The sequence below is a fragment of the Camelina sativa genome, chromosome 18 (assembly GCF_000633955.1).
Source record: "Camelina sativa cultivar DH55 chromosome 18, Cs, whole genome shotgun sequence".
Taxonomy (NCBI): domain Eukaryota; kingdom Viridiplantae; phylum Streptophyta; class Magnoliopsida; order Brassicales; family Brassicaceae; genus Camelina; species Camelina sativa.
The window spans coordinates 11,925,711-11,937,465 of NC_025702.1; the positions used below are offsets into that span (position 1 = coordinate 11,925,711).

Sequence of the window (11,755 nt, forward strand, 5' to 3'; positions counted from 1 at the left end):
GATTAACATATTACCTCATTGTAGTGGAGGTGAGGTTGTCTAGTTTGCAAGACTAATCATCCTTAAAATAGAACAGACTTAATTTACAAACAGATGAATTTGCAGCCATGATGACCACCTTTGCCTTACTACTATTGACATTTTCTAGATAGTAATTTCCACAATCTTTTATATTATTCATTCTACTTCTGCAAAATAAATTTGTTTTGAACAAATTTAAATGGTATGAGAGATTCTTATTCTATCCAACTTAATTCATAGTACAATTTCAACTATGTGCAGCTCTTATACTGGTAAAAATGACTCAAGTCAATTTACCATTCCAAGTTGATCAAATTGTTGAAGTGAAATCCTTTATCGAGGAATACCGCGGGGCTTGGTTTCGCTGTAAGGTAATGGGGCTATCAAAAGTTAAATGTAACTCTAGTTTAGCATAAGGGCAGGTTCAAGAATTATTTGAAGTTCACATTGTGAACTAACAAGATTTTCACTAGTCTACTTCTTACTTCAGGTGTCGGCTTAAACATATATTACAGGTTTTGAGCAACAAAAAAAAAGACTTTTAATCTATTAAAAAACTTATTGATTTTTTTGGGTCTCTTTGGTTTATATAATTTTTTTTGTGCCCCTTTAACTTTTACAATTTTTGTTTTGTGCTCCTTTAACTTACAATTTTTTTTTGTGCTCTTTTTCTTATACGTATATACCTCTTTAATCTATATACCCGGGGCGGTCGCACAGCCTGCTCCCTTTGTTAAGCCGGCTTACTTCTTCATAAAAATCCTCATCTTTATTTTGCTACTTTTGATTCTATATGGATGTCTTAAAAAGATCTATTTAACATCTTTAGGATATGTTTTTTTTTATTGTGATGTGAACATGCATCAATTTGAGTCATGTCAACATTGCTATCCAACAAAATCTAAATCCAAACCAAATCTTCTAAGATGTGCTAGATCATGTTTGGATAAATCCAAACATGATCTTTAGCCGAGAATCCTTACCAGGAATAACGTGGTATATACATCTTATGTCTATAACCAATGGTTTATCTTTCTATATCTTGAAGACTAATTATAAGAACTACATCCTAGTCACTGTTAATGCAATGTTTGTTGATTCCACATAGTTCTTATGAAAGTCTTTTTTCATCTTCTACTACATCCAATTTCTAGTGGCATTTGTATCCACTTGTATTTGAATTGTTTTTTCCTTCAGCTAGTTTATCTTTGTTTTTTTCTTTTTCTTCTAGCTACCTTTGTGGTTTTCTCTTTGTCTTTTGTTGACATCATGTTCCTTCCAAAACATTTAAATTCAAAAGAACCAATCTTTTCACCTTTTTGGGGTAGTCTTACACGCCACTGGGCTGTCGTATTGTCACAATTAAAACTTAGGGGTGTTATTAGATTCTAATTTATAAAGAATTTTGAAGATTTTAATAAATCATCAAAAATGAATAAGTGAAAGATTTTTAAGGATTGCTTGCGAGTATTCTATAGTTTTGTTGATTAGTTTTCTTAAATCTTGTAAAATGTTCCAAACAATCTTTGTATTTTTGTGATATTTTCCTTGAATTTATTTTGTGAATAAAATTTATAAAATCATGAACTAATAACATAATAATTGAATTTATCAACAATCTTAAATTATTTTGTTTTAATTGAATAACGACTTTATAAAAGTCTGAATCAAATAAACCAAATTTGTTAAAATTTTAAATAACCTTTTACAAATCACAAATTAATATCACTGAACTTTAGCAGAGTTTAACAAAATCTTGATCTACTAACAACATATATTAAAACTCTTTAAAACATTTAAGTCTTTGAAACTCTATTCAAATCTCAAACCAATAATCCCGGCTTAGTGATATTATTAGCAACCCAGAGGTCTTTTATGTTTTAGGAGAACTTAGGTGTCTTTTGGGGTTTTGGATAGAAAGATGTTTTGGCATGCCATGTCCATCTACCTAGAAGAACAGTCTTGATGAACATTTGATGTAAATACAACTATCATATTTGCTTCTTTGAAATCGCTTGATAAAACATAACCAAATATTTTTTCCATGTTTTGGCATGCCATGCCCATGTGGTAAACTAGATTGTTGGATCCTCGATGGTAGTTCTGTAAATTAAATTGTTTTAGCTATTATTCATCTTTTGATGTTAGCCATTGCATCAATTACAAAATTACATCTCTTGTGAGCTTTAACATAGCTCTTTAGACATGGTTCTTCTAGTTGCAATTCAGATCCTGAACTCTTTATCTAAATCTGTATCAGCACCTACATCTGTATTTCCAGTGTCTAGTCATCTCTGTTTTGTTTTCCAGATCTTTGTAGCTTTTATTCTCTTGAATGCATACACTCACAAGTTTATATTAACGTTTGAGATGCTTTTTCTGTTATTACTAATGTAATATTTCAACATCTTTCTTTATAAAAAAAAAAAAAAAAAAATTCAACATCTTTTGTTTTTTAATGGTCTAATAGATAACGGATATAACCAATGAAAGTGGAGAACTTAGATATAAGCTAAAGTATCTTGACTATCCAGACGAAGGTGAGTTTAAATCCTCCATTGTATATTTTTAATTAACTCTTATCAATATTTATTTAGCTTAACAATTTCTTGTACATTATATATATGTTTCAGCGATAGATAATGCGCTAGTGTTTGAGACGCCTGAAGGTGGGACGGAAAGTCAACTAATGGTTCGTCCCACGTATCCACCACATTATCATGAAAGTGAATACCTTAATCTCAAGGGTGAGACAGAACCTCTTGTCGTCGTTCATGATACTTGGAAAGTTGGAGATTTAGTTGATTGGTATAGAGATAAATGTTACTGGTCTGGCGAAATTGTGGGTATCCAGGGTAAGCAATTATGTCAGGTATGTATGAAACAGCTTGCTACTGTTCTTCAATCTACGCTTTTACTATTTCTCTCTAGGGTTTTTTAATTTTATTTTGTGTAAAAGAATTCTAAAATATATAAAGAAAGGAGTGTGATGTAACGTACAAAGACTATATGAAACTGCGAATAATTTTTTTTTTTTGCAGATTGAGTTGCTTCCTAAACCAGAGGGTGAAGGAAAGATTTATCGAGGCAAGAGTTTGCGTCCACGGTTGGATTGGTCTGTTGAAGATGGTTGGAAAGTGCCTAGTACTGTGGTTAGTTTTCATTTCTTATATGTGATCTTGTATTTGTTTTCGAGATTTATCTATGGAGCAACACCTCACTTCATGTTCTTGAATATGAATAATTTTAAAAGTACTGTTTCTGACTTTGGTATCCTCATTATAACATGTTAATTTTGTAGGATGGGGTAAAGTGTGCTAAGTTTGTGAAACCTAAGAATCAAGGTTAGATTTTCTATCTAAACGAACGATTTGTCTCGAATGGNCTCTTATCAATATTTATTTAGCTTAACAATTTCTTGTACATTATATATATGTTTCAGCGATAGATAATGCGCTAGTGTTTGAAACGCCTGAAGGTGGGACGGAAAGTCAACTAATGGTTCGTCCCACGTATCCACCACATTATCATGAAAGTGAATACCTTAATCTCAAGGGTGAGACAGAACCTCTTGTCGTCGTTCATGATACTTGGAAAGTTGGAGATTTAGTTGATTGGTATAGAGATAAATGTTACTGGTCTGGCGAAATTGTGGGTATCCAGGGTAAGCAATTATGTCAGGTATGTATGAAACAGCTTGCTACTGTTCTTCAATCTACGCTTTTACTATTTCTCTCTAGGGTTTTTTAATTTTATTTTGTGTAAAAGAATTCTAAAATATATAAAGAAAGGAGTGTGATGTAACGTACAAAGACTATATGAAACTGCGAATAATTTTTTTTTTTTGCAGATTGAGTTGCTTCCTAAACCAGAGGGTGAAGGAAAGATTTATCGAGGCAAGAGTTTGCGTCCACGGTTGGATTGGTCTGTTGAAGATGGTTGGAAAGTGCCTAGTACTGTGGTTAGTTTTCATTTCTTATATGTGATCTTGTATTTGTTTTCGAGATTTATCTATGGAGCAACACCTCACTTCATGTTCTTGAATATGAATAATTTTAAAAGTACTGTTTCTGACTTTGGTATCCTCATTATAACATGTTAATTTTGTAGGATGGGGTAAAGTGTGCTAAGTTTGTGAAACCTAAGAATCAAGGTTAGATTTTCTATCTAAACGAACGATTTGTCTCGAATGGTTACTTGTTTACTGAATTTATTTGGTTTTCTTGAACATATGGAAGCATTTGTTTGACTTGTTTTTATATTAGATGAAGAAATGGAAGATGTTCCCGAAACCGGAGAAGAGCAAACAAAGGAAGACACACAGCAAGTGCAAGGCGTTGAAGGTCTTAGACTAAACATCATGGAATCAGATTCCATTGAAGCTGCTGTTTTGAACATAGAAGAGCTTATTGCTCGACTTGGGTGGCTAAAAGCCAAACTGGATCCTGATCTTCGAGAAGGTGCAAAATCTTATTGGAAGTATGAAGATCACCGCCCATCTTCCTCGGGAAAGTGAATTCACAATCGTCGGTATGTATTATTTAATCCGAGTTTGTTATATATGAACACTTGCGAAGTATGTTGTAATCTCACCTTTGTTTTATTTATTCAGAAGAAACTGAAGTTGTTTATGAAGAATGGAGTAAAATGGGAGAAGAGACGTACGTGAGTAAGAGAAAGCCAAGTATATGAGTAGGTTGTTTCTATCTTTTCCAAAAACCTAGAATGTTTAAAAACTAGTTTCAAGTTTTGTACATATGTTTTAGATTTTGTTGGAATCGAATGTGTGCTTGGTAGACATTTGTAGCTGCTTGAGGCAATATGTCTTTTTAGAGTGAATTCTTCTTTTCCATAGATAATCTCAGCAACCTGCTTGGTTCTCTCTTTAATGGTAGTTGCGCCTAACCTAGATAGTTTATTGGTTCTCCAACCCATTCTATATTTGTCTCTATATATAGAGACAAATATAGAAATCTCTATTTTAAATGCAAATTTGCTCCAACCCATTTCTATTATTATCTCTAAAATAGAGATTGCTATATTTTCCTCTATTTATAGAGAAAAAAAATAGAGTTTTGCAAACTCTATTTTAGATGTGAGAATAAAGTTGGGTTGAGTTAAAACTTACCTCTATTATAGAGTTTTTCTGTTATAGAGAAAAAATAGGAAAAACCATTATAGATAGTCTAAGGCCCTATTCGTTTTTAAGTCGTTGGATTAGTGACAGGGACAAAAAAATAAACTAAAATAGAATGTAAAAGTCGCTGTTGTAGTGAATAAGAATCGTTGAGAGTTGATGTATTGCTGAAATAAGTTGTGGCAGCAGTCCTTAGAAATTTGGGCGACTCTTCTCTCTTCCCAACTGATAGACTCTTGGATGAGGATCTCAAACAAGTAAAAAGAAAGTTTTTAATTAAAATGTTTGATGGTTTGCAAAAGAAAAATACATGGAGATTATATAGAAGAGGAGGACGAAATGAGAAGAGGGGAGAGAGGAGAGATATGCAAGAGCATGCACAAGGTCAAACTCATGAAAGAATATGCACAAGTCTCACACTTATGCAAGCTCATGCAAAAATGTCTAGGAAATTACAAAAGCATTAAATGTAAAGTTTGAACAAGAGAGAAAGAAAATCGGCCAAGGCAAAGAGATGGGCCTTGGACCACGAAATGAGGTGACAAAGGGGCCTAGAAAGAGTCACTTAAGCCTCATTAAAAACCTTGTCAAGAAAACCCAATGGGACAAAACTTGACAAGGGGAAAAGAGTGCATAAGCAACATTTAACCCTTCATCGAACACCCTGAGCTATGAGGATTGTTCAAATGGTTTGAACCACGTCTTCTTGCTTCTTGTCCAGCTTTTTGATTAGTCCATTGATAACTTGGTTGAACCTCCTAGATTTTGATCTTGTAAGAGGACCCGCCGGAACGATCTCCAATGCTTCCGCTGGTACAAGCTGCTCCTCCAATGCTTCATATGGTTTAAGCTGCTCCTCATGTATATGTTCTTTGGTTGAGCTGTCCATGGTCTCATCACCAACAACACTTTTTCATACTCAACAGAAACATACGCATTGTTGTCTTTCCTTCGCCGTTGTCATTTTGATTTGTAATTGCTGTCGTCAATGTCGTTTTAGTTGGTCGCAATCGCTTGATGAGTGACTTTAAAAAGAACAGGGCCTAAGTTCAGGGTCAAGCTTTCTCATAAGATGTTAAGAGCTTATCAACTATCGTTTTCCGGTTTAAACCTCTACTTGACTACTTGGGAGGCCATTTTTCGGCCAAAAAAATTAAGATTGGGCCTTTATCCATGTCCTATAATTGAGTTGGGGTTAAAATTTGGCTTTCTCATAAGATGTTAAGATCTTATCAACTATTGTTGTCCGGTTTGAACTTCTACTTGAATACTTGGGAGGCCATTTTTCGGCCAAAAAAATTAAGATTGGGTCTTTCTCCATGTCCTATAATTGAGTTGGGGTTCAGATGGACGGTTCACTCTATCGTCCTCAACTGTAACAAGGTATTATGCTCGGATGGTTAACTTTCAGCCAACATAATAAAACTAAGTAAGAGAGATTAGAAAACTTCGTCAAAATCAGTCCAGCTGGTTCTCCCTTGGAACAGCTTGTTTTCGCATGAACAAGAATAAGTTGTTGAAAAAGTTGCCATAAGAGAAAAACGTCACTCACCTCGCGTTGATACCAAAAATATCAAACACGGTTGCAACCACCTCTACAAACTCCTCTCCAAGATTATTACACATCAATTAATTGTTTTTACCAAAAATCCAACTGTTTTTGTCAAAAGGAGATTGTAACACCCTAGTTTCAGGATATACGGTGGTGCATGCGAGAAAGTTTAAAAGAGTTGATTTAGCCACATATATCACTAGATTGCACTAATCTTTTGGGTCAACTATCTTGAGAGAACTCCATAGTTAAGCGTTCTTCAGCTAGAGGAATATAAGGATGAGTGATCTATGTGGAAGTAATTGTTGAAACCGTTCGAGTGAGGACAAAACACGGAAAAGATCACGTGGTGATTTGTAAAGTTGGTAAAACATGTATTTAAAGTCTGCCAAACGTAACGTACGTCGGATAGGAATAAACTCAAGGAACTAAAGAGGACGTGGGGCCCACTAAGATGTCACATTTGTGGCATTACATTTGTCATCATAACCGAACCTAAACGAGTGTACAGTCAAGACGAACACTGTCGCGGTGACAACCTTGGTATGCAACAAATATGTTGTAATCTGTTAGTGGGGTGAATTGTAACAACTCGATTTTAAGATATATGGTGGTGCATGCAGAAAGGTTTAAAAGAATTGATTTGACAACTTATGTTACTAAAGTGAACTTATATTTTCGGTCAACCATCCTAAGACAATTTCACAGTTAGGCGTGTTTATGCTAGAACAATTTTAGGAAAGGTGACTTTTAGGGAAGTGATTGTCGGAATCGTATGAGTGAGGAGAAAACATGGGGAAAGATCACGTGGTGATTTTTAAGATCTGTAAAACAACTCTTTAAAATCTTTCGTACGTAACATACGAAACATGGGATGAGGATTTGCTTACGGTCCTAGAGATGACGTGGGGCCACTAAGAGATAGCGCTCATGGTGTTATTGAGAATACTTCTAAAAAAGCTCAATATCACCACAAAGACTACATAACATCTCGCTTCACCACAAAGTTCGATGTCCCAAAGGCATTTGACAACACTCAATGGTCATTTACTCGAGAGCTTATCACTCTGCTCCACAACTAAGTGAAATAAGCTACAAGCTTATTACAAAAGTATAAGCGAAAAGTAGAAAAGTATAAGCGAAAAGACAGAAATAATTTTGTATAATCAGTCTTGAAATTTACAAGGACATCAAAATATGTAGAGAATGAAGATAAACTAGCTATTACAAAAAAGGTTGCGTGAAGGAGAGAGAATGAGTCCATCGAGTAGAGAGAATTAGTCCATCCTGCATCGAGTAGAAAGAAACCACATTTATGATTGCGAGTAGATAGCTATATTTTAACATTCCCTCTCAAGGTTGGCGGGGTAATTTCAATCAAGCTACAGTTTACGTGAATGAAGTTACACACCTTTGAATTTCCAGCTTGTGAAGATGTGAACATGCTAATCGACTTATTGTGTAAGTAGGAATTGTGATGTTAAGCTTGAATTTCTAATGGATATGATGATAATCTACTTTAATATGCTTGGTAAGTTCACTAAAGACCAAATTGAAAGCAATGTGTATGTGAATTGCAGCCACGTTGTCACAATTCACAATGATCATTTTACGACAACAAAAAAGTGCATTCATAGCACTATACCATAGCGCAGATTTCACAATTGCTATTAAAGATGGTACCCATGATTTTGTAACTATATCATAGCATTTGATAAACACTAAGACAAATGATAGCAAAATGGGAAGCTAAAATCACTCTGTACCGTCAACACTTAGTGAAATTTTATAAGACCGCGAACACAAAAAACAAAAAAATTTGGTTTCCTCTTTTGCCTCAAACGACAACACTCTCCTTCTTGGCGAATCCCGACACCACTAGTGAGAATCTCGACAACCATCGACATTGATTTCATTCTGGGCTGGGTGTCTCGACTTAGATCTCATCCGGAGCTGGGTTTTTTTTGTCTGTTTTCTCGAGTTCTTGTTTTGGATCTCATTATGTTCTATTTCATAAAAAACATGGTTACCCACTTCGATTGATTTCTCATTCAAGCTGCTCTCATTTCAGTCACCGTAACCCTAATTTAATTCTCTTATTGTGAGGTTTCAAGCTCTCTTGATAACGAAGAGGATCTATAAGCAAGAGAAGCAAGGTAAACATCATCAATGAATCTGTAAGTAATCTCTGTTAGTTTTTTCCTTAATGTTTAGCTTGAAATCTTAAATTTCAAGTTTCCATTCTGCTTATTGCTGGTTTCTCTTATCTGTGATAGATTTTTTGTTAATGTTTAGCTTAGAATCTCATTTCAGTTTTCTAAAATCAAGAATGTTTGTGTTTTGTGGTAAAATTTCATTTTGTTTTCTAAAATCACATTTTAGTTTTATAAATTCATTTCAAATCAACTGTCTTTTGATATGCATGTCTTTCCTTATGTGTTTGAATTGTATTGCTTATGGTTGAATAAAGGTTAGAACATATACAGATGGACAAGGCATGGTCATCTTTGCAGGTATGGAAATAAATTATATATACAGTTTTGTTTAAGTAGGGGAGTAGAGATTTTATGATTTGTTTGTTTCTATTTTCTCTTCATTCAAATGCATTGAAGAGTTGCTGCTTACGAGAGGGGTGCGTAGAAGATTCGAGTAGTGACAGATGCTTTAGGAGACAATGACATGATAATATGTCCTTGTATTGACTGTCAAAATGTAGATCGACATACGAGTAGTGTTGTTGTTGATCACCTAGTAACAAGAGGAATGGATGAGGCTTACAAACTCTGTAAGGATTGGTATCATCATGGAGAAGTGAACTTGGGGACTGATTTTGAGAAAGTAAACCAGTGGAACGAGGAGATGTGTTGGTTATATCAAACTGCTGAGTATTTAGATGAAGAGTTGGTAAAGAAATGTGAAATTGCTGAGGGTGAAGACAAGCTAGACGATGAGTTCCTTGCAAAGTTAGTTGATTCAGAAACACCATTATATCCAAGTTGTGTTTCTCATAGCAAGCTATCAACCACTGAATCATTGTTTATGATTAAGAAACAAAATGGTTAGTCAGAAAAAAGCTTCAATTATCTCCTCGAGACGTTGCCTGCGATGTTACCGGTAGATAATGTACTTCACACGTCATTATATGATGTGAAGAAATTTCTAAAGTTTTTTGATATGGGTTATCAAAAGATTCATGTTTGCATAAATGACTACCGTCTTTTGAGAAAGAAGTGCAATAAGCTTGACAACTGTTCGAAATGCAAGGTTTCAATATGGAAGAGTAACATGCGAACACAGGAAGTAAAGAAGGGGATTCCACAGAAAGTACTACAATAATTTCCGAGAATCCCACGTCTGAAGAGGATGTATACGTCTGAGGAAATGTCTAAGGACTTAAGGTGACATTTCAGCGAAAAGAGCACTGATGGAAAAATTCGTCACCCTGTAGATTCTGCCACATGGGATCAAATGAATGACCAATATCCGTCATTTGCAGCTGAACAAAGAAACATCCGGCTTGGACTTTCCATTAATGGATTCAATCTATTTAACATGAATAATACAATATATAATATGCCTCCTGACCTATGTATGAAGAAGGAGAACATCATGCTCAATAATTGGAGATTTATTTCCACCATATTCCAATGATGAACAGTTGGAGATTGCATGTGTTGATTGACCTGATGAACAGTTGGAGATTTCATTGATTGAGAATGAGAAATTTTGCCTGAAACGACGTCGTTTTGCATTTGTCCCAAAACTCTCTCTTTCTCAATTCGTGTCTCTTTCTCGCTAAAGAAGAAACCCTAGAATTTGGGGTTTTGCTGATTTCCGGTTAATCGGAAAAGCTTATTGTGTCTGAAGTTAATAGCGATGAACCTCAATGTTGACGTTGAGATGGGAGTCGAAGAGCCAATTCCTAGAAGTTAAATATTAGATTAACCTTTCTATTTTTTTTTTCATTTTTCATCTGTTCTTGCGTTTTTATGGTAAATGTTGATAGATAGTTTGAGCATTTAGTATTTGTGGCAGAATATTTGCATAGCATGATAGATAATTAGTGGGTCTCTTTATGTAATTTCAGTTTGTGTTGGGGAGTAAAAAAATCCTTGTTCTATTGTCAAATTCTGAAATTCACACAATTTTCTTTTGTTTTTCAGCTCTAATGATGCTACTCTCCAGATCTACCATGGTAGAAAGTTTTTTATTGGAGAAGGTAATGTGATTACATATCAAGGAGGTGAGACTCACACTTTTGAATACAAGCCGAAAGCAGTTTTTTCAAACATGGTGGAGTTTGTTGGGTATCTTTGTTTGGGCATAGGATCTGATACAAACTTCCATATGAGATGTTTACAGAGTTGAAGCTGCTGTATAATGGATCAGAAAATTCCAAAAGAATGTGTCTAAGCTGCGATATTGAATAAATCAGTTGAGCGCTATGTGGAAAAGGATGAGATTTCTGAAGCAGGTAATGATGATAGAGCTCTTGAAGCAGATAATGAGCATATATCTGCTGAAGCAAGCAATGATTGTAATGGTTAAGAAGAAAACAATGATGATAGAGCAGGTTATGTTAGAGGCGATGATGATGATGTTAGAGGTGGTGATGATGAAGATGCTGTTTGTGATTCAGAGCCATCTCCTCAAAATTCAGATGATGGCCAAAAATATATTAGGTAAAAAAAGGCAGTGGTGAGATGAGATTGGGGCAAGTATTTGACAGCATACCTCTATTCAAGGAAGTTGTGGTTGATTATGCTCTTAAGTCATAATCTAATGTGAAATACACAAGATGGGATTCCGAGAAAATCTGAAGTGAGATGCGCTCTTGGTGGTGGTTGCAACTTCTATATCTACTGTTCTTTTCAAAAAGTAAACAACATGTATCCCAAATAAGTTCATGTCATAGGATGATGAGTTCATGTTTCCAAATAAGTTTAGCAAAGTAATTATTGAAGGATGAAGGATGAAGGATGAAGTCATTGCTAAATTATTATTGAAGGATGAAGTCATTGCTAAGTTATTATTGAAGGACATTA

At 34.8% G+C, this 11,755-nt stretch overlaps 2 protein-coding genes across 2 annotated transcripts; both read left to right on the forward strand.

Moving 5' to 3' along the window:
- On the forward strand, positions 300 to 3,370 carry LOC104763391. Its single transcript, XM_019240072.1, has 5 exons — positions 300 to 392; positions 2,492 to 2,561; positions 2,655 to 2,893; positions 3,063 to 3,173; positions 3,323 to 3,370. The coding sequence occupies exons 1-5, from the start codon at positions 300 to 302 to the stop codon at positions 3,368 to 3,370; spliced, it is 561 nt and encodes a 186-aa protein (XP_019095617.1).
- LOC109130486 lies at positions 3,454 to 4,829 on the forward strand (the record flags this gene model as incomplete). Its single annotated transcript, XM_019240073.1, has 5 exons — positions 3,454 to 3,702; positions 3,872 to 3,982; positions 4,132 to 4,174; positions 4,287 to 4,551; positions 4,634 to 4,829. Coding segments are annotated over 4 exons (654 nt in total), but the record flags the coding sequence as incomplete, so codon positions are not given.